The 26773-nt window shown below is 41.9% G+C and overlaps 1 protein-coding gene across 3 annotated transcripts in view; it reads right to left on the bottom strand.

The window, feature by feature from the left end:
• Positions 1-864: 864 nt before the first annotated feature.
• POC1A (POC1 centriolar protein A) overlaps positions 865-26773 on the bottom strand; it is an 82011-nt gene continuing 56102 nt past the window's right edge. For 2 of the 3 annotated variants that reach the window (XM_050904481.1, XM_050904483.1), the window contains exons 10-11: positions 13423-13563; positions 865-1149 (exon numbers count right to left, since the gene is read on the bottom strand). In XM_050904481.1, the coding sequence (XP_050760438.1) occupies positions 1051-1149; positions 13423-13563 (240 nt within the window). In that variant the 3' untranslated portion in view covers positions 865-1050. The remainder of the gene's footprint in view (positions 1150-13422; positions 13564-26773) is intronic. The other variant, XM_050904482.1, reaches the window with a different exon arrangement.

The raw sequence follows: 26773 nt of genomic DNA, 5'->3' as shown, positions 1-26773 counted from the left end.
CTTCTCCAGGAATGTGGGTAACAGTTCATTGCAAGAAAGGAGACCTCCAGTGTGTGTTAGCAGAAGAGGTGTTGGAGAACAGGATCTCCCAGAAGTCCAAATTCTTGTGCAGCTACATATTGAACACCTGCTAAAGCCCTGAAACAGTCAGGAGGAGCAATGAGGGGAGCAGGGTGAGAGCATAGGTGTGAGTGATGAGCTATTCAACTGTGAAAACATCTGCAAAATGACCAAAAATTAAAGGCAGTCCAGTGCGAGAAGAGGGAAGTTCCACGATGGAGTGAACATTCTGCCATTTGGTTGCCTTTCCTCTCCCTCTACCCTGCCTTTAATTTAAGCAGCAGACGAAGACAAAGCAAAATCCACTTGGAATCCACCCTGCATCTGACCCGCCAGGGCCTCTTTTCCAGCCTCAAGCAATTGTTTTTCACACATTGCACAAGGGAGCAGGTTAAATCCCACCATTGGATTTAATCACCTCTGCACAAATACCATCCAGGGTCTGAACTGCTCTGTCAGATTTGCCAGGCACCACCTGGGACCCGGGTGAGACAGACCCTTCTCCAGGTGCTGGTTGTGCTGGGACCTCACCTGCTCGCTGTGGTCTGAGAACAGAGGTGAACTCCCACTGCCCAAAATACCCTGGGAGCTCTTTGCTTGTCAGCTATAGCCAGCACACAACTCAGCAACAAGCCTAATACAGCCTGTGCCAGACATTTGGCAACTCCAAGATGCTTAAACATTTTCAAACTAACTCAGCAGCACCAAAGGCAGGAGAGATGCAACCTTCCTAGTTAGTACTCAGACCACACACTGGCTGCTATATCTCTGGAAAACAGAGGAGATCACAATTGTTATCCACGCTTATGAATAAAATATTTCTTTTATTTAGTAAAGTAACAAAGCTTATTTACAGATACAATAACTGTACATTCCAACTGAAAAATAGATTGCGCTCAAAATCGTTAAAGCAAGTCACACACAGTCTGTTAGGAACACAAACAACCTCAAACCTCCCAACGCCTTCAGCTCCCATCTTCTCTCAGGAAATCAGCTCGTTTTGTTCTGAATGATTTTCTGCTGATTCTCAAGACATTCCTTCAGCTTGTCTTCAGTGAGTGTCAGCCTCTGCTCCAGGATGGAAACTGTCTGCAAAACAAAAACGAAAGCTGTTGTTGAGCTGCTCACAGAGACAAGCTACGTACTGTACTCTCAGTGGGTAATAAAATGCTAAATTCACAGGAATATTTTGAGGTATTTCAGGGCTGTAACTCCAGTATCAGCATTTTAGCAGGGCAGAGCCCCACATGACTTCAGAGAGGAGTAACAGAGGCTGGCAGGCACGAAGCTCTCCTGCAGACAACACTGAGCACCCGTTTCAGCACTCGGTGCTTTCAAACTGGGCTCTGCATTTCCTTTCACGGTCAGGTTCTGACCTTCCACGTTCATGAGCCACCAGACACTGGAGAACCACCAGACACCCTTCTGCTAACGAGAGACAGAGGTTTTGAACAATTTTGCCCAGTTTTAGCTTTGATTTTGCCTCTCTGCTTCCGACTCTTTCCTCCCTTCCCTGAAGGCCGTCAGTTTGCTGCAATTAAAACATGCAAAACTTGCTGGACAAGCACGATGACAAGCAAGAAAACCCTCCCAGCGTAAGGCAGTGCAACAGGCGATGGAGGGGAATTGAAACCCAGAGTGACAATATCTACCTCAACATAATGCCTAAATATTCTCGTGTAATCCAGTTACCCCACAAAGGATTGTTATATCTTTCTCCTCGAGCTGAAGTCATCATGTACAGGATGCACAGGAAGAACATTTTAACCACGTGGCAATAAAAGCTTCTGCTGAAAACCTTTTATTGATCACTGCGAGGTAATCAAGGGACCTAGCTATGCAGAACCGCTTTCAGCTTCCAAAGACACCGGAACTGCTGATAATAGGCCGTGATGATTTAATGCTTTAATATCCATAAACTTATCAGCAACAATCAATAGCTTCACATTTTGAGCATTTCTACTGCATAAATAACATCCTCTGTTAAAAACAAAGGATGTTCAGAACCTTGGACTTTAATAAAGTAATTCAAATAAACTTGGACAACCGCTGTTTGTATAGAAGTTATACATAGAAAGCCTTTTAATAGCACGTTTCATAAGCACATCTCTAAGTGCCTGACAAAAGAAAGCAGGTCTCATTATCCCCATTTTACAGCTGGGGAAACGAAAGCACAAAGAGAGGAAATAGCTTGGCTAAGGCCACTTGAGACTAGGAAAAGTCTCCCGTAAAATGATTTGGGGAATGAGACAAATGGTGGGGGCGAAAAGCAAACCAATGTAGTAACAACAACACCAAGCACTATGGCAAAGCCATCATGCAAGATCGTGTTATCAACAAAGTCTGAGAGGGCTGCACATCATAGCATTTACCATAATGCACCCCTTTTTTCTTCCCCAAACATAGTTCAAAGCTTATTTCTACTGCACATGTACCGCTGACCTGTGACAAGGCAGAAGAGCTAACTCCTGCTGCCTAATGCAGCTTTGCTGCAACTGTAGAAAGCTTCACCTGAAAGAAAAACACCGTGCATTGCTAAATACTCCTGTGGGCTACAGCACTAGCTTCATTGAAGTTGTTTTTTTCCTACTCTATTGCCAGCCCTTTGAGGCACAAGAACTGCAGTACACAGAGAACCAGAAGAAAAGTTGTGGAGCCAGCAGGTAACATCCCAGGTGCCCCAGAGCCAGCAGGAGCCCTCTCCTCTATTCAAAGGAGAGAGGATTTCATCTTTTTCATATCCAGCCACACTATTGCCTAGTGGCTGTCTTACAGAGGTCAGGAGTAAAGCTACTCAGGGCAGAACACAGCAGGCTGAATGTCTGCTAGGGGTTGACAGCAAAGATCTTATCCTGCAAGCAATCAGACAGAGAATGAAAAGCAGTAGGGATCCTGGCTTTTCCATTTAAAAAAGAAGAACTAGTAACTCAAGACTCTGTTAAAAAGGGGGTGGTGAAACATTGCATCAAATTTCCTTTAGAAAGATAATCAACTGAATGTCCTGGTTACACTGCCCTGCTAGAAGCAAAGCCCCAGATTACTTGCGGTTCCTATATCCCATGATTTACTGCCACCACGATCCTGCTGATACGAGCTAAGTGCTGTTACACGCGGCACCGTGAGACTAAGCGCAAGTAAAGCAGATTTCAGAAAGTGTTGAATTTGTGAAAAAGCTGTAAGGAAAATGTTTATTGGAATGGAAATTGCATGTAAGTATAAGCAGAAAGCTTGTAGCAAGTATTTTTTGGAAACTAAAAAGTGGAAAGTAGCAGTCAGAAATGAAATCCAAGAAGTCCAAAGTAGGAACTGATGACTACAGTCCATTTAGACCTGAACATATGATGCCCAAAATACACAGGGCATCTGACATCCTAGGAAGGTAAGGGAAAGCACAAACACCGCCCAGCTGCTATTAGTGCTATATTGTAACTTACACATAGAAGAAAAGCTCCTTTATCAGCAGCTGACAGTTTTACAATATTTCCATGTTGCTATTTATAAAGCAAGTCCTTGTTGGTAGGCAAGTTAAACTGCACCCATTCAACTCCTGCATGTTTTTGCTATTGCTTTTGAGAAGATAACGAACTAACAATTAAGCCAAGGAGGAACACACTGTTAGCCAGATTCAGTGAGGATTCACTGGAGCCAAGTTCGCACTCGAGCCGTTTCTCTATGGCAGGATCTGGGCTTCCTGTTGTGTCAGGAGCACAGTACATGGCTCCATTACGCACCAGGGAGTGAATGCTGGATAATTTATTAAAGTCCTGGCTCAAATTGGCAGAAGGATAACAGCTTAGGCTTAAATGAGAAGAAAGATCAACCTATTTTTTTTAAGGAGTATTTCTGACATTACAGTAATATACTGAGCATTACTATGGACACCAGAACAGAATACGGAATTTTTCACACAGAAGAAAGCTTTGTTAAATCACTTCTACCAACACTTCCTGCAACATTTGTCTTCATTCATCTTCGCAGACTTAGCCTAGAAAAAAAACTGTTCTTCTCTTTGGAAACATTAATGAGAAACTACATAGAAAAAAAGAAGTTGCCTCCTATTTACTTTTTAAGTTTTGGGGAATATCCAGCTCCATCCTCTCCCAGGACACCTAAACTGAAGCACCCAGTAGTCACACTTGCTTACATGATGACAAGCCCCCTATGCTATTCCTCCATGTTGTTTTTACTCCCTCAACCCAAATAATAGTGATTTGTGATGCTGTTCCAAGATGCTTTCATCAGTATCTTTCCCTGAGTTCATGTTAAACATTTCCCTGTCTGATTAAGTAGCAGAGACAGTTTAAGAACCGCTAGCCTCAGGGTTGAGGCTTTTGCAGCAACCCTGGAGAGGCAGTCAGTCCTGCCTCTTCTGGGGACTACAGGTAAGGGGAACCAGGGGCTAATTGAATGCCAACCGAAACCAGTTTTACAACTGCCAAAGGAAACCTGAAAAGCAGAGTCCAGAGCAAGGAAGCAGAGGCTGTCAGCAACCCTCTCGAGTAGTGGTGGGAGTCCCTGCCAGGAGAGAGATATCTACCTAGACAGATGGCTGCTCATAACTAAAGCAGTACTTAACCTGGAGCTGTGGGCAAAGCTGGCAAGAGCATGGGAACAGTGGAATAACGTGAGGCTCACCCTGCTAAGGGATGACTGCTCTGCAAGCAGCACACACGCTTTTCAGTATGCTGCCCACCCTGGCTTTGATTCAGTTAGCACACATAATAGCACGGGGGACATAACACTGCTCCGGTTGATCATCAGTAATTGTGGGACCCCAAAAAACCCCATGTATTGATACAACAGTTACTCAGATCAGGTAACAACAGCTTGGCTGAGCCTACAAGGGATACGATCCTGCACACCGACTGCAAAGTAGATGTGCTCTTAGCTATGTGCAAGCGAAGTATTACACTTACAATTCTATTCCTGTCATCATTTCATAACAAACTCTCTCTCCATTGATCTCAAAGGAGGCAGCAGTACTTTCCTAGCTGTACTTAAATGAAAAGATTCTTACAAGTTTGCTCCATCAGTTTTTCTAAGCATATGCTAAAAAAGCTTTTGCAGGGCACTAACATATCAAATAGCCCAAGAAAAAACATTACTTCTACCTCTTCAGATTTTTCTTTCCTGTCTGACATGTTAATTTATGAAGACAGCATTTTCTTTTCAATTTATCAAAAAATGCACCTGCAAAAGAACATGCAACCAATGCAGAAGGTTGTAAGTTTCTGTGCACTCAGTTTCCCCACTCCACTGTGCTGGTACAAGGAGAGACTTAGGGATGCCTTTCAAGAGGTACAATGAAGACAGCAGATGGCCCATGGATTCGCAGAATGAGACTTGTCAAGTTTGACCTGGAGTTGCAGGCTTAAGAGCTCTGCCCTCCGTAACGAGCAAGGCCAACGCTGGTTTGTTTTTGAAGAGCTAGATGCCCTGCTATAACTTCTTATGGTTTTCCCTAAAAATGGTCATTTCAGAGCCCATTTCAGTCCCAAACATGACCAAGAAGTACAGCAAGTAAACTGCGTCATAAAAATGCTGCCTTAGCATCCAAGGACCCATCCTTGGCAAGTACTAATGAGTGGATTCAGAGGTACCTGTATACCTCTGGGGCACAAATTCACGACACCTGGACCACAGACTGCTGCACAGCATTGAGGAGACCTGTTGGCACTATACTGGTAAGTAAAAACAGTTTTGCAAGAAAGGAGTACAGTTGTCAACCTTCAAATGCACCCGTTAAAGTGAGTAATATTGGCAAGAAGAGGCCCCAGTTATGGTATGCAGATCACTAAAACAGTACCTCCAACACCTGCTAAATAGTCCTCAGCATATACGCAGTCCTATGCAGAGACAGGAATTAGCAAATATCCAGGTAAATTACGCTTAGGAGCCCCTTCTCTAAACTAATGCAATAAATAAAAAACTACCACAGGAAGGGTTTGCACCAGGGTAGCCCTACCTACCTTTTACAGAAAAAAAAAAATTAACTCCTTCCACCAAAGATAGTTTAAAATACCAAACTTCAGCTGCAAGATTAAAAGGCTCATGGGAGAACTTGTGCAGCAAAAGTCACTCTGAGGTTCAAGCATGAACCTGTCTGGTAAGAAGCAGCTTTTCCTCATATCGTACTGTTTTGCCCTGACCTGCTGTCAGCCTCCCTTCGGTCTCAGCAACTGCATCTAGTGAAACTCAAAGCAGACCCCTGCTATTACTAAGCATGCTTAAAGAAAGCTGGGCCACCCTCCTCGTGTGCAAGTTACATCTTAGCACAGTTTTGAGATGGAGCCCGAAACAGCTACCGACATTCAGTATGCTCTGAAGCATTTTCAGCAAAAGCTGGCAGTTTAGACTAACCGCAGAAGTAAGCCTCATATCTGAGAGTGTAACCAGGTATGAAGCCTTCACAGTTATTAACACTTTATGTAGCAAACAAACGCATGCAAGGCTCTTTGCATGCCAGGACTAGCCTTACTCTAGCGGTCAAAGCCTTAATCTCAGAGATCAAATACACAGTTAAGGTGGTTTGGTTTTTTTTTTTTTTAATATGAAATGATTTCTAGAGAAATGATAGCTCCTCATCTGCTCAGACTAAAACAAGATCTGCTCCCCCAGAGACATTTTAAATAAGTTCTGTAGCTCCTCACCATCCCAATTGCTTTGAATGCAAACTCTAAGGTAGATTCTCATAAAGCCTATTTGCATAGAATATTTCACACCAGGCTGATTTACGGATAGTGTATTGATTATTTCAGAACGAAGATCACTCACCTAGTGCTTCAGTCTTCCCCTCCATCTTTCTTTAATGCAACTTCATGAATTTTGCTGGGTTTACTTTGTAACATGCTTCAAATTCCACAAGCTTTTATATTTCTTACTACAAAACACTTAGCTTCAGTGTGGCTGGACAGGAACATATTGCTCAGTGCTGCTGTACAGCTGTGGGTTAGGAAGTCCCACAAGCCCCCTCAACACAGTTTTTTGCACGTTCATCCAATGTCACTGTTGGGTCATGTGGATTAGGAATACATGACGATGCCTGCAGAAGTGCAGACGCTAGCACTAACCTGGACTCATCAGGATTCCTACGTAGAGCTCCAGATCTGCTCAAGAAGTCGTGTGGCTAAACAACCTCGATGTCTGTTCTCTAGTGCAGGGCACGAAAGCTCATAGTCCCACCAGCTCTCTTCAGCTAGCCAGACATGTGCTACTCACAATACTTGAAAAGTAAAGAATTTTTTATATTTAGCAGCCCAAAGCAATACAAGAAGGAAGTGGGTAGTTATAAAATTTGAAACCAGTATTGCTCAGCTAACTCCTTATTGTTACTGTGAGGGTGGTGAGACATTGGAACAAGTTGCCCAGAGAAGTTGTGGATGCCCCATCCCTGGAAGTGTTCAAGGCCAGGTTGGATAGGGCTTTGAGCAACCTGATCTAGTGGAAGGCGTCCCAGCCCATGGCAGCAGGGTTGGAACTGAGATGATCTTAAAGGTCCCTTCCAACCCAAACCATTCTATGATTCTATGATTATCAGCTGCCATCTCTCCTTTTACCTCCCAGTACACTCCACTTTCTGCAGATGCTTGAATCACAGTTAACCAACCCTTTAACTAAATTATAGGACCAACTTCGGTCTACTGCATGAGTAGACTCATGCAGTAGACTGAGTACAGCAACACCACCAAGTTATCACTTGCAGTGCTTGTTGTGCTTTTTACAGTAGGAAAGCCATACAAGAGTACCTGAAAATTCTGGTATCATCCACTTTGCCAGACCAAGCAGCATGGTCAGTACCAGTATCAGTGACCAAAGGGACCCTGGAGGACAGAAAAGGATGTCCTTTGTATTAAATCAATCCTAGCCACAAAGAAGATGAGCCACAGGCTCTGCCAGTTTCTTCCACACAGTGTGGGGACACAAGGCACACAAGCCATCTGTAACTGAGCCTTTCCATTTATAGCCCTCTTACTAAAAATATTTCATCACACATTGCTGTTGCTTCAGTCTTGACAGTTGATCAGCCAAAGCTAAACTGATGGCACTTGCATCAGATCCTGCAAGTTTCTGGAAAGGAATGGCTGCAAGCTTCTGCACAGATACAGGCAGCTTCCTTAGTGCAGAGCTCCTAGACCTCTGGGGCTAGACCAGCACAGCAAAAGGAGTCAGGAGACTTAAAGTTTCACCACACAGTAGGAAAACACAGCAAGTAATGATGAGCTACAACAAAATATCCAAGCATGTACCATGAGAGCAACTGCACAATATAGAGGTTAGAACCCCAAATGACTAGAGGTCTCCCCAATCACAAAGACTTCAAAGACTTCCCATATCCTTCCCCTGCCACCCAATCTACCTCTGAAAGGATGCAAATCACTCAGCTAAATTAACCCAGCTGCCCCTACCCAATGGCTGAATAACAATTTATATTAATCTTCAAGGTCTGCTTGTGAAAACAAATTGTGGGAGGTGTTTAGTATTCCTCCCCATTGAAGGATAATGGAAGGTGAAGGTCCTGTGGACCTCCAGGGAGACGATCAGCACTTCTGAGAAGCTAGCCTTTAGACAGTGTCCTGCTAATACAACAATATCCCCAGGAGTGCATTTAATTTAGGTAGTCTTAGAAAGAAGAAAAATGTCTTTGCATTGAGACTTAGAGATTTTGTAACAAGTATATTTTGGAAGTGAATTTCAGAAGAGAGTAGCTCTGATGATATTATACAGAGGACTGGCAACAACCAGGATACTTCATTTGTTTTGAGTGAGGGACCAAAGCTACTGCATCTCCAAGAGATGGTTTAGACTCATGAGAAATAGCCTTTATGTCCTTTAAATTAAGATTTTAAAACCAAGCTCACTTGGTATTTCACAGATTTTTCAGATGGGAATGTTTTTGTTAGTGTTTTGTATTTGAAACCATCTCTTCTGGAATAAAAACTGCTTGCAGTTTTTCTCCTATGTATTGGGTCCGCTTGTAGCCAGTCGGTGTTCAGGTCTTGAGAGCAACATAGAAACAAAGACATTTGCGCAAGGCAGAGGCAGCAGCACTTGCAACTGCCCCCCCCCCCCCCCCCCAAAAAAAAATCTTTCTTGACTTGTAACTACTTGAAGGCATAAAAGCATTTATTTTACTAAACCAGTTGCTTAGTCTACATTCAATACCTCTCAGAAGAGAGGGGCCACATTCATTCCTCACCAATACAGGCTTTGGAGACCACATCTCAAAAAAAGGAGTAACAAATTTGAGTTTACTCATTTTCATTATAAGAATTGCACACACAAACATTTTCAGTTTTAATTAAAAAGCAACTCACTTGTGTCCAAGCCTTTTTTTATGCTAAAGAATTTAATTTTAAAAATTCTTCCCTTCCCTCCCTCTGAAATCTTTTCTGGAGTGAAATAATCCTTTAATCTCACATGAGCTAGACTGTCCTTCAGTTCAGGCCTGGATTTTTTTTTACAGATTTATCAAGTCTTCTCCATTTCACTGTGTTGTTTTCTCCCAGCTTCAATGCAAGATTAGTTTGGGGAAGTATATAAAGCTCTTTCCTGTGGGTGGATTATCACAGCTATTTATGAATTTTTATGCTAACCTGATTCTGAACTCTTCATTTGGAGCAGACATCTTCCTTCCCACATAAAACCAGCAGCTTTTGCCTCAGTGCCCATTGCCCACCAGTGCTACAAATTAAGGGTGAACATGGCAGCTGCAGGTGTTTGGAGTGAGGGCAAGAGTATACAAACTCTTTGAAGACAATCACTGCAAATGCGAGTTTTCCACTGCAGCCAAGATTGTTACTCACAGATGATCTTCTTTCAGAAATGCAGTTCAGCTGCAAGTGCAGAAAATGCATTTGACCCAAGTAAACTCTTAATATCTGCTCCATTTTTGTTTTAGCCAAAACACAACTTTCTGTTCCAGGAAGTTATCCAAGAGATAACGGATGCATTCAGACTCTGTGCATCCAGAGTGGAACTGAGCTTCACCCAGGTCCGAGCCTGGGATGCGGTTTGGACATGGAAGAGGTGAAGCAATGGGAATGTGGTACCCAAGAATATCCTGCGCTTGAACAAAGACCAATTATTTTGAACTCTTTCCCTCCTAATGTGCTGTCAACAGTAGGAGTGTGACTTATATATCAAAGACCAGTTTAAAGAAAGTTGCCAAAACCTTAAAGAATAAAATCATAGCACAAAGTCAACAACATAAAAATGAAGCTTTGTAAATCTGAGGGGGCCATATCTATTTGCTATAGCGGTTACTGCTAGATGTGGTATACAACAGCCACTAGTTTCTTCTGATCCATCTTTCTCTAATAAGAACTGAAGTGCCTGACTGAGGGAGCAAGTCTGCTCCAGTGTATCCTCCTGCACGGGGCACAATGCCTCTACAGCCTCAGCGTTTCTACTTGCGATTGGCGTCTGGCAGGAAGAGACCTCTCAATGGAATAAACACAATCCTGCTGTCTCCAAGTACATGACACCCCACTTCATCTGGAAATCTATTGTCAGAGGGAAGGTACTGATAACTGGTGAGCAGCAGACAATGCAGCTTCAAGCATGCAGCTCAGAACAAAGCTGTGCACTGGCAAGAGATGACAGCCTTCAGCTGATGTCTTACTATTACCTCTTTCAGCAGAAATTGAAAGTATTTTCTCTCCTTCCCACTTTTACATGATACCAGGTTTAGTATGATAAACCTTGAAATGATAGCTATGGAAAAAATATTAGGAAAATAAATTAGGTTTATATTTGCATAATTTCCCAAAGTAGTTTATTGCAACTTTAAGTTTCCCCCACTGGTACATTACATCATGTTAACACAGTTTTGGGAACTACAACAAAAACAAAAAGAGCGCAGGAACTCAAGGTACCACATCAGAAATATACCCAAGCTCCCATGGAGCTAACAAACTATAAATTCCTGAAAAACCCATGGATGGCTATATCAATAGAGGAAATACGACGGGAACTCTGTCCTTTCCCTTCAGCTGTATGACCCTGCTTACGCCATTAGTGTTCTCTTTAAACAAGCAACACTCAGGAATTATGAATCAATGATTTATAACAGAGCACCAGGAGCATCCTCAGCCCTTCTTCAAGAAGGGAAAAATACAGACATCTATTATGTGTTATTTATGAAAGCTTTTTGTTCCTTTTTTGAAGTAGTGGTGTCCTTCTTTCAGGAAAAGAAAGTCAGCAAGCCCAAAGTTGCCATATAAAACACACAACGTTGGTTTGAATCTGCTACACACAGGGAGCAGCACCCAGTTGTGCTTTGGCAGAAATAGCTAGGAAAGACAACCAACCCAACACCACCAGCTGCTGTTTCCATTTCACTTGGATCTCTTGCTAGCAATCAGCATGCCATGGCTCCTCCCGGTCAACATCTAATTGCATGAAAGAGGGGTAACAGTGGCTCTACCAGAGCTGCATTCCCTTCTCTGTTACAGGCCATCAGCATTGGAAAAAAACCAAAGTTTAGCTATGCAAGCAGATGCCCTCCAGTGTTACCTTCCACGGCTCTGCCTTGCTACCTGCCTGCATCCCTCCTCTTGGAGGAACCTCTTCCCTCACTCTAGAAATGAGGACTTCATCCAGGCTCATTTGCTTACGTTTGTTTCACTGCTAATTATGAAACTATTTCAACGTGTCAGGAACATCTACTTGTACAAATGCATTAAAATAGCGTTAATACAAAATACAACGTACAAAGACTAGAACCAATGGGAAATTAAGTACTTCAAGGATAGCAGAAAAGCCACAAAAAAGGTAAAAGGTTGCTGAATGCAGAGTTACTCAAGGCAGCTTTTTGGTTTTTTACTATTTCAGGCCTATTTCCAATTTTATCCTATAACCTACTAACTTATTCCTCCCCCACTGATCTCAATTTCTTTTCTGCTAGGTTTAAAACAACATTTGGAATTTTCTACAGTTACACAATATCTTCGAGAGATGTTTGCATTGCTTATGTCTAGTTTAAATCCTACACATACTGTTTACTGCGATATTTGCCTCCTCTAAACACCTATGAAGTTGAAGAGGAGCCATTACACATCCATCATCAGAAGTGTGGATCTGATTTATGTAATGAAAGATAACAATCACATTCCAAACTTACTAGGGAGACATAAAAACAGTAATATTTTTTGTGTACATTGGGTTGCATTTTACTCACAAGCACGAGGGCCCAATGTCATGTAAGACTTCTCCCCCGCCTCCAGTGTTCAGAATTTTACAGATCACAGGAAAAGTGCTTTCTTGCATTTCTGCCAAATGAACTTAAATACCTTTTGGTTTTCATCCTACACTATTTTAGACTGTCTGTAGTCCTGGAATGTTTTTTAATCCCTAAATCAGCCCTACTTCAACTCCCTGATGGGCCCTCCAACCCATCATCTCACACTCTTTGACAAGTACTTCTTCTCAAGAGCAGAGCTAACTCTGACTAGTAATCAGTATGTTCAATACCAAGTGTTCAAGACCTGCTTGTTCTTCCTCAGAAACAACACTCAAAACTCACAGAAAAACCCTCCCACACAGATTCTTCTCATCTACAGATCACCAATGTTTACTATCCCATGCTTTCTCCCTGCTTCTCACATACCTGAAAAATACACAATGAAATTCGGCCCCAGACAGTGATCAGAAATGGTATTCCTTCACAGGAGCAATGAGCAGCTATTTAGTTACACAAAAAACGGCTCTATCCCCAAATTCTTATTAAGTAAACACATACTATGATGATCACCATTAACAGCTGGTACTGTTCAAGCATTGCTTAGTGACTCTGAGGAAGCACTGTATGTTAATGCTTTAGCAAGGGATTAGTTGTTTGCTAGCTGTGGGTGAAAAGCATGTTTCAGAGATGAGGCACAGAAAGGCCCAGACTTGTTGATGGGAGGAGAATACTGCAGAAATTGGATTGTGTAGGTGAACGTTGGGTGGGGGAAAGGAGCGGGATCTGAACAGAGTTTACCTATAGACTACAGTATAGTGGAGGAGGGAAGAGAGACTGAGACTATTCGCCAAAACAGAGTCCTACTGCCAACCACTCCTTCTGGCATCACCTTAGGTAAACCTTGGCTAATAGCACAAGGTACCAGAGCTGGCTCAAGTAGTGCTCTGCTACACTGCGGCATAAAAGAATTAGGGGAAGAGCAGGGCCTGAGCTGGAAGTCGGTGCAAGGGAACTGACAGATAAAAGCTGACAAACAGATGAAGACAGAGTTATCAAAAAATTCCTAAAAAGCAGAGGTTCTGAACTAGCCACACTTTTATCCTATGAAACTATTGCAAACATTCCCAGTTCTTCCAGTCAGAGGTACCTTTTTCATTGCAAAATTAAAGAGCAAACCATACCTGAGTCAGAACATCCAGCTGTCCCATAATATGCTCCAAGGTATTTGTGAGACTGGTCTCCTCCTCTTGCTGTGCATGGTTCCTACCAGAATCCTGAGGTTTTGTTTTCTTAAGATGAACACCACAATCCATTTCTGATTGCTAGAAAAATAAACAGACAATCTGCTATTGCAATGCAACCAACTGGAGAAGGACTGCTGTTTCATGGAGGGTAAAGAGTAAAGAACAGTTTATGTTGGGACAGTCTATGCTATTAAAAATGGGCAAAAGAGAAGAGGAATTGTTTGTTCTTGCCACAGCTGGAAAAGGAAAAGCTGCTGCAGACTTGTCTGTTTTTACCAGGTGGAGAGGGGTTTTTTTGTTTTCTGGGGAGGGGAGGTGTTGCTTGTGTTTTTTGTTTTTAAACCTTCATCAGGAAAGGCAAACCTTAGATAACAATCTTGAAGCAATCCTGCAAGGTTCAAGTTTTGTATGTGCAAAGAGCTTTGGCATGTTCATGTGGTACACAGGCATAGACTGTACAGGTAAATGAAGACTTAGAGCCACATGGAAGTACTACATCCAAATCATACGAATTAAGTAAGCTACCCTGAGAAGAGTCCAATTATTTTACTCCAACAGTGCAGTAAAAGCCTCTCTCCATGTTTGGTAGTTGTAAGAAGGCAAGGATGCAGTACTGTAGTGAAGTTCAGCAAAAGCAAGATGTTCCAATATGCATTAAAACAGACAGTTTTGATTTAGTAATTTTAATTTTGTTTATATCTTGAACTGGTTTTCCCTCCTCAATGACGTTAAGAACAAGTTTACTTTGAAGTCTCAATTTCAACTGTTTTAGTTATGCAAGCTTGAATATTTCATTCAGAATAAATTAAGTTTTAAAAGCACAAATAGATCTTTACTAGAGAACTTATTCTTCTTTCCTTCTCTTTCAAAATGGTATCTTTCTTCTAGAACAAACACTATGTGCATTATTTATCTGCGTTACTGCCAGTAGAAGTTGAGAAGTTTATCTAACTAAACAAGGTAGCCAACTGATTAAGCAATTGCAGACTTAAGTTTCTCAATTTACACTAACAGACAAGATTCGAATCTAAAGCCAAGATCACAGCACTCAAAACGTAGTTGTCCATGGCCCGATGCCTGGTGCAGCTCCGTTCCATGCACTTATTACTCACATATACGACTGAAGCTTGCAAATCAACAAAGCAGCGAGGAATTCTGACAGATTGAAAAATGGTATCTAAAAGTTATCCCACATGTACTTTTTCTAAGCAAGAAATGAAGAGTTGCTTCCATCTCTTCTCTCATACGCACGACTATGAATGCATTTCTCACCAGCGCTGTATCGATCTACCTGCTCATCTCTATATTTGATGCCAGGTGAATGCAGATGTGCAACTAAGCTGCAACAAGACCTTAGATCAGCTCACATAACTTTAAACCCAAAACTGTTTAGTGCATTATGAAGATATATACACACACATATGTGTATACATACCTACACATACACACACACATATATATACATTTAAAAATAAATATATATAGTAAAAAAACTGTGCTGCTGGGAGTCACTGATTTAGGCCACAGAAAGGCTCCCAAGGCTGAGGTCCAGCCCAACAGTTTGGCAAAATAAGCAATAAGCAGAGCAAAGAACAGAAACGTGACTACGTAGGAAAGCTGGAGACTCGGGGCGGAGGTGAGAAAAGAAAGAGAGGCCACAGCAATAGCAGGCTTTGACAGGAGAATAGCTTGCTGCTGTCCACTAACTGCAAGTAAGGGCTGACCATTCTTCCAGACCCTGCCAACGAAACTATCCTCATACAGCCAAGCATCACAACCATTTTTGCTTAAGGGGCAGGAAAGGAAGGGAAAGGTTTAAAGGATACATATAACTGCTCCACAGGGATCACTGTGCTACATCACAGGCTTGGGATGCAGCTGGGTATCAGGTGGTACCAGCCACACCAGCCTCCCTTAATTTGCTTCCTCCCACTTGCTTGGATAATTTGGATTATCTACAGGCCCTAGGCCAACACAGCCCACACTCCGGGTCACATTGCACAGCCTCGGCATAGGAGCCACACTCAAACTACTCCTGTGCTGCAGGTAGCCCAAGAGCCACGTGTTGCTCACCAATGCATTGATTTAATCAACTAAAATATGTTCGTGCACACATGAGATAAAGCCAGCCTTACAAAGCTGCTATTTGCTGTTTAAATTTAAAAATAAAACCAAAAAACCAAACCACTGCTTTTCAATGGGTAATTAGCATTAAAAAGCATATTTTCTTGTTATTTTAAGGCTGACTATCCTATTTTGATGATGTAACTTCAGGCCAGTCAATCATGGCACAGCAGAAATTTGAGTGAGCTAACACTGCATACAACCTGCACTTAAAAACCCCAAATGATGATGACCTCTCCATTTCAAAATCCATTAGCACAAGCTGACTCACAGAAGCAGAAAAACGATGGTACCAACATATTTTCTCCCTCTATCTTCGTAGCATATGTCAGACCGCTTTTCATAAAAAGCTGCTGGGTTGAACTCAGAGTTGATATTCTCTTTGCTACAGTCCACAAAGTTTAAGAGTCTGGCATATTTGCAAGGGCAATACTGCATAGATGTTCCCACACCCAATGCTTTAGGGGTCAGGTGGTCCCTCATCATGTCAAGTTGAAGCCGGGGCAGCAGCAGCTGTTTGTCACAGATGCTACATTCTGCTGATCAGCTCACAGGCTATGTACCAGCCCCATGAAAAGCCAAGCAAGCCACCTCCACAAAGCCTATGCAGGCTCCTGAAAGCACTCTGAATGGTGGCAACATCCCCAAGAACAGAATTATATCTACATTTAAAAATAGAAGCACGACAATATGGCATACTGCCCCATTTCAAACACCACAGCTGCTTGAAAGGTTCCTTACAGCCCATCATCATTAAGAAGATAACCTGCAGCTAATGCCTTCAGCAATGAAGTTCTGAGTTAGTTCATCTATCTAAAGTAGGGACACATCCAACCAGCAAATAAAAACTATGTCAATGTGTCATGGAGTGTGACTTCCAAGAGGGAAGCTTTCAACTGACCAAGGTCTTTGAATATTCAGTTCTAGGAACAAGCACATCCTACCTGGCCTACCCTGCCACAGCAGGTGCAAAAAACAAGTATACACCACCCACACCTACAGACAGCACTTTGAATTGCTGCCCACAAACAGTCAGGCAGAGAAACTGAAGTCAGTTTGCTCTAGCTTCTTACTCATCCCACCTGCTCTGATGGCATCAAGCTGCAATCTGAAGTCTGGGACCCATCCAAGTAGGCTTCTCAAAGAGGGGCCCTATAGAGAGCATTCAACAAGGGTTAAGCCTGGATTTGCCCAACACAGGCATGTCCAGTGCAAAGTGGAGCTCACTGAAAATGCCTGCAAACTCTCAGCTAGACACACACAGAAACACCACAAGTTATAAATGCAGTCCATGATGTACAGAACAGCATAAGGACAACAGCAAAGCATCAGCTGACAGCCAACCCGGCCAAGGTGGACATGCACACTGCTGCACCTCAAACGCACAGCCCCTTCCTTTTCACAGGTTAAAGCAGAGCCTTTGCATCCATCTGGATCAGGTTCACTAGACTAATTTCAACTCACTTTTTTGAGGAGGCTGAGGAGCCCAAGTAGGTATATTTGTATTGACTACCCAAAGCATGTCGCTCTGCTACCAGAAGCCTTTTTTTTTTTTTTTTCCTTCAGTCAAGGGAAGGTTTGCATGCTAAGAAAACACAGCCAGGACTTCACAGGGCAGATGCTAGGGCATTTTACAAGTATCCTAAATCCGAATGGACACCCAGAATTTTGTTTGACATTAATTTTAAAAAGCTGCCAAACATTATGAGCTCAAACACACTCTTCATTTAAAAAACTGGAAAGAGACTGCAATGCTCAGAGGGACAGGTTGTCTGCCATAAGCACCCACCTGGATGTCTGTCGTAGTTCAAATACACCAGTGACACCAGTTGAAGCTGTGTTATAAAGGCAATAAGGCCACCTCTGCTGAATTGTTAGTACAACTTCCAAATTTGACAGTGGTAAGCATCATTGTGGGGTCCTTCAGGGGAAGTTTTGCCCTTTACATTTTAACAAAAGAGGGAAATGTTTGGAAGCTTTCCCTTAGCAGCCAGACTACAACTTGTACTTATCACGACCTTAATGGCCAGTACATTTGAAAGGAAACGTGCACCCAAGTGAGGAAGAATGGAATTGCCCCCAGACTGAAACCTTTTCAAATTTTGTAAAGTTTGATTTGTAAAAAATCAGCCCCTGCTACTGTCCATAAGAATGAACAAGAAAACCCTCACAGACCAAACTACAGCCACCCTTCCCCTAACAGCAATCTATATCATGTGGTGAGCCAGCCACTGGTGATTTAAATTCTAAGAGATTTTAAAAAACATTGCAAAAACATAGAAAGAACCCTGAAATATGCATTGGCTTTGTGATAGTCTCTGTACTGATGAGCATCACTATTACAGAGAGAGACACCTGTACTCCCATCTGATTCACCTGCAAGGTAGAGTGCCAGCTGAATCCTGGGGACAGGCACCAGAAACAACAACACTGCTGCAGAGGTTTAATTTATTTTAGTCAGAGTTCAAGTGCGCAATTTATTCGGCACAACCAAACAAATGTATTTGCCATTAAATATCTTATTACAACATCTGCGTATTAAGCACTAGGAGTACAGCAAGAAGCAGCTGAACATTAAAGGAAGAATAGATGAGCAGTTTCAGAACACAATATAGCTCTCAGTGACAAAAGGAAAACAGAAGTGATTTATTTATAGCAACCACTTAAAGACAGCACAGTGCAACTACTTGGGGGAAGAGGAAAATTAATCAGCCTTCATTCCAGAGGTCTCTCACTGAGCCTCTTACGAAAATTGTTCTGGCTAAACAGCATTCTGGCCAGCTATTACAATGCTGATCAGGGGGTGGGGGACAAGTATTAACTACACAAGACGTGTACATCTGTGGCAAAACTGCAAGGGACAACTAAAAAAAATGCCATTTTGCTTTCTGAATGGTGAAATTTGGAAGATATGTTGACAGGATAACCACCTACCTGAATTTTACACCTACTAATAAAAAGTAGGATTCTTATAATTCAATCCAGAGGAAATATTTCTCTCCCCTTCTCTTCACCTCTCTCCACTGGAAGGGAGGAACCGAGTTGTATAAGGCAGGTAGGCTCAGCTCTACCTTTAAGTCCCTTTAAATCAATTTCCACAGTGTATTACTGTTTTGGGGGTTTTGTGCTTGTTTTTTTAAAGAGAATATGATGTTATCATTAATTAATTTTCAAGTATCCAGAAAGATGGCATTCCCTTTAAGCGACACATACATACAGTGTATTCAATTCAATACAGACATCCAATGTAGTTAAATTCACTAAGTGCAATTAAATACGCTATCTTAGCTGAAAAAAATTCCCCTAGAAACAACAAAGGAGCAGAAAACTCCCAAAGGTGGTGTACGCTGTTTATTCGGACCCCAATTCTACTAATCCAAAGGAGAGAGAAATACCATTAAAAGTCTTCTATTTCAAGGACTCATTTTGACCACAGGTAAAGTGATATTTTAAATGTGTTCCCAGAGAGCAACAGTGACATCCAGTGGAAGCATATTAGCTTCAAGGTAAGCGCCACAGGAAGGTCAGATGGAGTACACCATGCTAGATTCGAGGACTCACTAAAAACTGAGAGGTAACCTCATTTCTCCCTGCTACATGCAAAATACCATTGACTGAACACAGCTCTCCAAGTACAAGCACATTTCTCTAGACTGAAAAAGTATCCCCTCTTCAAGGCAGCACTGAAATTTCTGGAGCAATCACATTCTTCAAGACTTGCACTACTCCACATCTACTGTCCAGACCAGCATAGGGTAACAACTAGAAGTAAGATACAAGTTAAATCAGCTTTGTGAAACAACTTATAGGACCATTCATCCCTGCTCACCTCTTATTTCAGGATTCTAGTTGCAATAACAGAAGGGGATTTGGGAGGGAGGGGGAGAAAAAGAGAAGAGAGGTGAAAAGAACATTACTTCCCTTTTATTTTTGCTCGCATTTTTGTTTCACACCAAAAGGTAAGCTGGGTTAGATACGCAAGAGGCCAGAATCGATTCAGACAGAACCTTTCTCCCTTTTGGTGCTACTAAAAATTCCAAGTTAGAACACTAAAACTTGGCACCTCTACAGTAATAGCCATGTTTTGCCATAGGCCAGTAAATATTAAGTCTGTGATAACCCCAAGAAGAAATAGAGTTAATAGGTACATCTCAAACCCCTTTAAATCCCAAGGCACTCTTGTGCCAAAGCCTAAGCAAACCACTGGCAGAGGCAGGCAGATGGAGTAAGGTGTATTTTAAGTGAAGCAGCATCACACCATCCAGCTCTGCTGACCAAGCTGCCAGGAAGGAAAGAAACAGGGTAACAGCTCATGGCCAGCTACTGTACTCAAACATGCATGAAACCAGCCTGTCCATACATAGAAGGCTGCACTTGGACTGAAATTTGTATTTGCTTACAGAAATACTAGCATTCTATCTTTGCCAGTGACACTGTTTGGCAATCTCCAGCCAAGAGCAGGTCCTCACCCTGGTCCTGCCTGCCAGAAGGGAAAAGCTCTTCCCCTCCCCTGTTCCAGTGACCTTGCTCTTTGGTTCACTGTCTGTTGGTCCACTTAACTTACCTCTATACTCTATAAGTGTCACTTTTAAACCAAGACAGACATTAGTATCATGGTTTTTGAGGTAACTTCAGGTAGCAAGCATCTATGCAGACTGCTAAAAGCATCCAAGCTATGTGCTGTCCATGCTTTTCAGTTGGTTTATACTGAGCACCACTATATATACACCATGGCATCAACTGGTTGTGTGCCAGCTGATATCAGGCTCGTGGTTCTTTGTGCTATGTGATCTTTGTTTTATACAAAAAGTTGAAAGAAAGTAGATCCCTGCACTCATTTCCAAGGAGGACTGTATCTGGCACTGGAAGGAATAGAAGTCACAGTTCCTGATAAGCTCTGGCAAAGGGGATCGCCACAACCCAAAACCAGTAAGCAATATAACTCTAACAGAGCTAGAGTTTCCAAATGACTAGTAATTAATGCAATACTACATTAATTCACAGTCTTACTAAGGAAAAATGATAAAATAATAGGAACCAATCTTCAATAGTCAGCTCCTTTCCAATTTGAGTTACATTTTAAATAGCTAAAAAGCCCTCTACAAACACTGAAGAATGGGAGTTTTGCATGTATTACATTTCCAAAAGCACAAATGGCATTTCTGTGATGAGTGAAAATGGGAAACAGTACTGCCAGACATTGAAAGCCCAGTGAAAGAGCACATGGACAAGTAAAACTTAATGACTACCAGCTGTTTAAAAAAATAAAGCAGGTCTGTATTTATTGAGAAGAAAAAGCTATGGGTAGCCTTCAACATTTTAGATTTGTCTTTTCCTACTTTGCTTAAGAATTTTACCTTCCTTAACAAATTCTCCCCTCCCATCAGTCCTAGTGTTTTCTTAGGAGATATGAAGAGGTCTTCCAGAATTTAGTATGGAATAATTAAGCTTTGTTGTATAGGTGATGCTCAACTGGCTATCCTAACACTGCTCCCAGAGAATAACAGCACCAAAAGTCTCAAATGAACAGTTTTGTGTGGAAACAAGCCACTATAGGAACAAAAAGATAAATATGAGAACCATTGGTAAGAATTTCACCAAGAATTGAACTACAATTCCCTGGCCCCGTTTAAGATTGCTCTTGGGAAAAGCTCCCAAGAAAAACCAGCCAAACACTAAAACAAAGTGTTTATCCTCAGCCTTGGGTTATCCAGCTACAGGTTCTTTTACACCAACAGCAAGTCTCCAAGGCAAGCAGCAACACACACACAGTGATCTCCTGAAGCATGAACAACAGCTTCCAGCTCATTTTCTTCATCAGAATCATCTGCCTCTTTCTAATGAAATAGGTATGTATATGCTGTGTAACATACATATCTGCATGCCTGTGTATGTTACTTAACATAGAAATAATGCATGTTATGTATATATACACATATGTAAACATATGCAGACACACACATATTATAATACGCCCATTTGTTATTACTCTTGCTTGAAGTTTGGGTTTTAGCAGAAAAGTTTGAGATCTTAAACTTTTAAAGCTTGAGCTATCTTCATCCATCTCATAGCTGACACAGAACAGCAGCTTGGAAAAAATACAAATCTTGCCTCCGTCTCTTCTCTTTGAATTATGACTCAAGCATTAAAACAAGCCACATACAGCAGCAACCTAAGTGGGTGAATTTACATTAATTAGCCTGAGATGCTGAACTTAAAAGGCAATTTTTATTCTGACCAATAATGACTTGTCAGGACTTGCCTTATTGTTCCAGAGCCTTAAAGAACAAATCTATTCACTGTAAGATGACAGAAATTAAAAGCTGATCCTCTTCTGCAAAAAATCTTGTCAAACAAGAACACAAGCAAAAACAGTTGTAGCAGCACAGCTGCTCCTATCCACTAACAGGCAAAGCTGTTGCAGGTTGTTGCAGTCATTCAGAGCCTCTTGGAAAGCCAAGCTGAGGGTGCCTATCCCTGCCTTTTCCTCTCTCAGGTCCTTCATCAAGATCGGAAAACTCTGATAAACAGTCTGCAACAATGCGTAAAAGATGTCAACACACAAAATCAGAGAAGACATGCACACCCTTCTCTCCTTACATTGAGCAGATCAAGAGAAGAGCAAACCCAAAAGTTTCAGGGGAAAGAGCAACACAGGGGCAAAACCCATTAGCTTGTGAAAAATTCAGTTTCACATAGCAACAACAACAAAAAGCTTAGAGTACTAGAGGGCTAGCCATTAACAGAGGCTTCCTGGAATATGAGGTAGACATTCATTTAGTCGAGTGAGAGAAAGCCATTTATTTTGCTCTGATGTAGCCTCACAGTCAAATTAAGATGCAGAAAATCGGCAAGATCTGCAGTGAGGCTCCACAAAGAGCACAGTCAACTGATGCAGCTATCCAGTTCTGCTCAGATAAACTTGGGCTTCCTGATATGAAGAAACCTGGTACTGTTGCTAGACTTTATTCTTCAGTGAATTAGAGCCGGACTCTAGAGCTCAGTTGGATCCAGCCTTTTCAACAATGAAGCTGCGGGGTTATCCCCTTGGGGGCTACCCACAAAATGGATGATGCAACACTGATGCCTTCCTGCCTGATGTTCTCGGCTGGAACCAGGTTATCTGTACCAGGGTGAAGGAGTTCAGATAGGCCTGTAAACACACAACATAAGACCAAGTTTCTATCTCTTTTGTAACAAGAGCACGTGTTTACAAGTGAATGGGCAGTGTGCTCTTTCTGGCCCACGTTAGCCATAGTTCCTACTAACCATACACCACCATGGGAAGAATGATTATTTTCCCCAGAGTCTGAGAATGCTGAACCAGGCAGGAAGACATCAAGCAAACAAACAAACATTCTCAACTAGCCGGGCTTGCTCACCATGACAGCTCCCTTAGTCAATTGTCTGGTACCTCTTGGGGGTTAGAGCTCATCCCACTCTAAATCTCTGGTTTCCAGCACGATGAGTGGAAGACAGCACAGGAGCACACTTCTTGCACAGGAAGGACTACTAGCTGCTCTTGCTAAAAGTACATGAGCGATGAAAGAAAATGACATCCTTCTGGCTCTCACAAGGTTTACAAGCACACCCTCTTCAAGCACAGGCCAAAGTAGAGACCCAGCTTTGTCCGCACCACAAAGGAGAGAGAGGAAAGGAGAAGTCTCTTCCTCTGTTCCTGTTGAATCTCTGTCTCGTGCAAAAAAATCAGAAGGTCACATGTTGCAATAGGCTTACATGAGCAGGCTTCCTTCAATGAAAGAAGAGTGAAGGTTAGGCAGCTAGGGGCAGCCATCTGCAACTGCACTGTTTGTGAAGGATGTGGGGAAGAGCTCCTGAGCATCCTGCGATCAGTCGTAGTAAGACTCCTGCCCATCCCTATGAAGCTTCTTCTTGGACAGCCAAGCAGGGTAAAGAGCAGTGGAAACATCTTGAGCACTCATCACACTGTTGTTCTTTTAAGTAAATAATCTACCTACCTATTCCAAGAGGAAGACAATCATGTAGCAGACTAAAGCTTCCTGGAGTGGGAATGCATCCTCAGAAAAACAAGGTGACGAGCAGATCAGGAAAAATAATCATTTTGCAGACCACATCTATCCTGAAGGCTGAAGGTTGGATCCCGTGCTGTTGAATACAGGATTCCTCCCTTACAACACTTTAAAATAAATAAATAGAAGGGGGTGGAGGAGGTGCAAATGACAACACACATTCATATCCAATTGCGAAGAGTTGCAGCTCTGTGCAATGAAACTGCTTCCCGGGAGGGGATTTTACAGCAAGTAAAAAAGAAAAGAGTGTACAAAAGTATTCATAAGCATTAACGGATGCCAAAATTAGAGATAGTTACCAATTTGGAAGCCAAAAGGTCAAAAAAGAAGAGGCACATCTGGCCTATGAGTAACTCTGGAGGAATTTATTTACACAAGGAACAAGTGGCTGACAGAATGAAAGGCTGCAGTCACGGAGACCATGAGCTGAGCACAGGAGGCACTTGGGTGCGTCCAAACACAAAACAGAACCAGCAAAGGAGAGAGGTGGAGTCAGCTTTGGACATTCCGTTATAGGCCTCAGACAACTATAATTCCAAAAAATGTGATCTGATCATAGTCTCCAATCCTATCCAACAGAACTATTTTGGAAAAATTACCATTGAAGAAATAAGCATAGTCCAATGCCTGGAGAAAATTTTAAACCCAGCAGCACAGAAAGAGGCCTAAATGCCTGTCTTAACCAACGCATTTGAAGAGTCACAGGCTACTTGTTTAAAAGTCCTTTCTGCTGAAGCGCTGCTCTTCCCATGCTTCACTTTGTGAAGTCTGCTATGCCATAGCTTTCAAATTTGGTAGCTCCACAATTGAGTACCATTTAACTTCAAAGGAGCTCAAGATATTTAAAACACTTGTGCTCTTGAATTTCAAAAGAGCAGAAAGACTTCTTGCAAGAGCTTGACAGAGGACAACTCTGCACCTCTGCCCATGTCTCCCAAATTGCTCTACCAAGGGATTACCTGCTTTTGAGTCTGTCTGCACATCCGCTCACATGAGCAGGTCTCTCAGAGTCCTATCCAGGAGCTGAAAACTAAGCTGCATATTTAAGTTATATGGTTGCAGAATTCACAACTGAGGTGACAAGAGAAACACTTCGCCATCACCTGTAAGATTATGTTCCGCTGTACCTATTACCTCTCTCGCCAGGATACCCTTAGTTTGAGATAAACAGACTACACGCAACCCTTGCAGACTGTACTTTTCACTGCCATTTGGACATCTGAAGCTCCCACTCCCCCTGTTCAAGATAGCTTTGCCTCTGAGGTACTGCAACACAAACAAGTGTTAACGTATTTTTCTTTAGAAAGCTATATGCGAAGGCTTAGACTAAAGTCTCCTCATAAGCCTCCTCCTTTGCAAAGTAGTATTTTGCACAGAGTTACAACATGCCTAAAGAAGGCTTATGTTTAAACTTGAGTAAAGAATCTCTGTATCAATGAATATTTCCTATTTTCCATAATATTGCATGAAAAACTGTTTACCAACTTAGCTTACACTACAATGTTTTTATTCATAATTTTCAGTGTACAAATTTATCTAAACACCCAAGCACTTTCTAACTGTCCATGTGACATCAACTGTTCAGCATTTGCTCATAACACTTGACCATACATAGTCTTCTTGGAATTAGTCAACAATAGCAGCAAATCTGTCACATAATGAAACGAGTGTTCTTGTATACTCACGTCAGCTGTAACCGCTTGTATGAAGCTTTCCTTGTATTCGCAAAAAACCCACCACCAACCCCCCAAAATAAAACACATTATCTGCCTTCTCTGGAAAGAACAAATTGTCTGATGAATGTTTTCACAACATAGCAGATCCGTGAGCATATCCTTTGATCTGATCCTACACAACTCTTCATACAGACAGATTCTTATGCTTACAGTTACTGACCCCAGGGCAAGCATAAGAGCCCATATTTACAAAATCACATGCAAAATCCATACCTCTTATTCTGCATTTCCTTTAGGTCCTCACCACTCAATATTGCAGCTTAAAGCATGAATTTACTCTTACCCCTTAGATTCTAGATCAAAGCAAACACAAATGCTTATGGGATCAAGACACAGGACTATAAGACTTCATTTCTTCCCATCAGCTTCACACAGCACGCATCATGAGTGCTTGCCCTTAACTTCAGTTTTCAAGGCAATTATGCAACACTTAACAGCTACAATCGTTAGCTTATAATTTAAGAGTAAGCATTTATTTCTGAGCTACTGTAATTCTGATCTAACATTTAAAGTCTCACATCTATGCTAACAGATTATAATTCATTTCTGACCGCTTCAGTGTTTTCTTTATCACACTTTCGTGTCTGTGCTTTTACACCATAGTCATGACTGCAATTCCTGCTCATCATTAGCTTCTCTTTCATTTGCATTAGTCCTTGCACAGAGCAGCTTTACTTTCAAAGCAAGCTACATCTCCCAAGCCTCATATATTTACAGAAAACACAAGCAGGTGGGCACAGCAACTTTGAAGTTCATGCCTATTGTTGCAAACAAGCCCAATACCCTGATTCATAATGAACTTTAACCAACTGCCTGAGAAACCAGCATCTTCTAAAGGCTCCAGTCTCCCTCTGCCTACGGAAGTGAAAATTGTTTTAGAGCAAGTTTGTTTTCAAGCTCACCAACCTTGACAGTGTTTCATGCTTCTTTTATCCCACAGGTTATTTACGATTCTTTTTTCTTCCTATTCATGTTAATGACAAACTAGTTTTGATGTCTGTGTTCAGTTATTCTTTCTTAGCACTTGCATGTTAGTCTGACTCTCCCCATGAGAAACCAGACACTAAACTGAGTGTTTTTACACAGCCACTGTTTTGATTAGTATTTGTACTTTCACAATGCTTGAGGAAAAAAAATTATACAGCTACACATGAGAGCATAAGCGCTCCTTGGAAAAATATTCTCTCTGACTTAAGTAAATGGTGAAAACAGATTCAAGATGTGTCAAGAATAGTGTTCATGTGTTTTACGGGTATCAAAACCAAATAACAACTTATATGCCTGTTTTAAATTAGTTACATCCCAAACCAGCTGCAAAATCTCAGTATTATTCAAGAAGCAGAATCCTGGCACACTAACACAGCAGTAGAGAAAGAT

This window comes from Gymnogyps californianus, chromosome 13, assembly GCF_018139145.2.
Source record: "Gymnogyps californianus isolate 813 chromosome 13, ASM1813914v2, whole genome shotgun sequence".
Lineage (NCBI taxonomy): Eukaryota > Metazoa > Chordata > Aves > Accipitriformes > Cathartidae > Gymnogyps > Gymnogyps californianus.
Note: the sequence above shows the minus strand (reverse complement) of the source record. Positions and strands in the feature narration are given on the sequence as shown.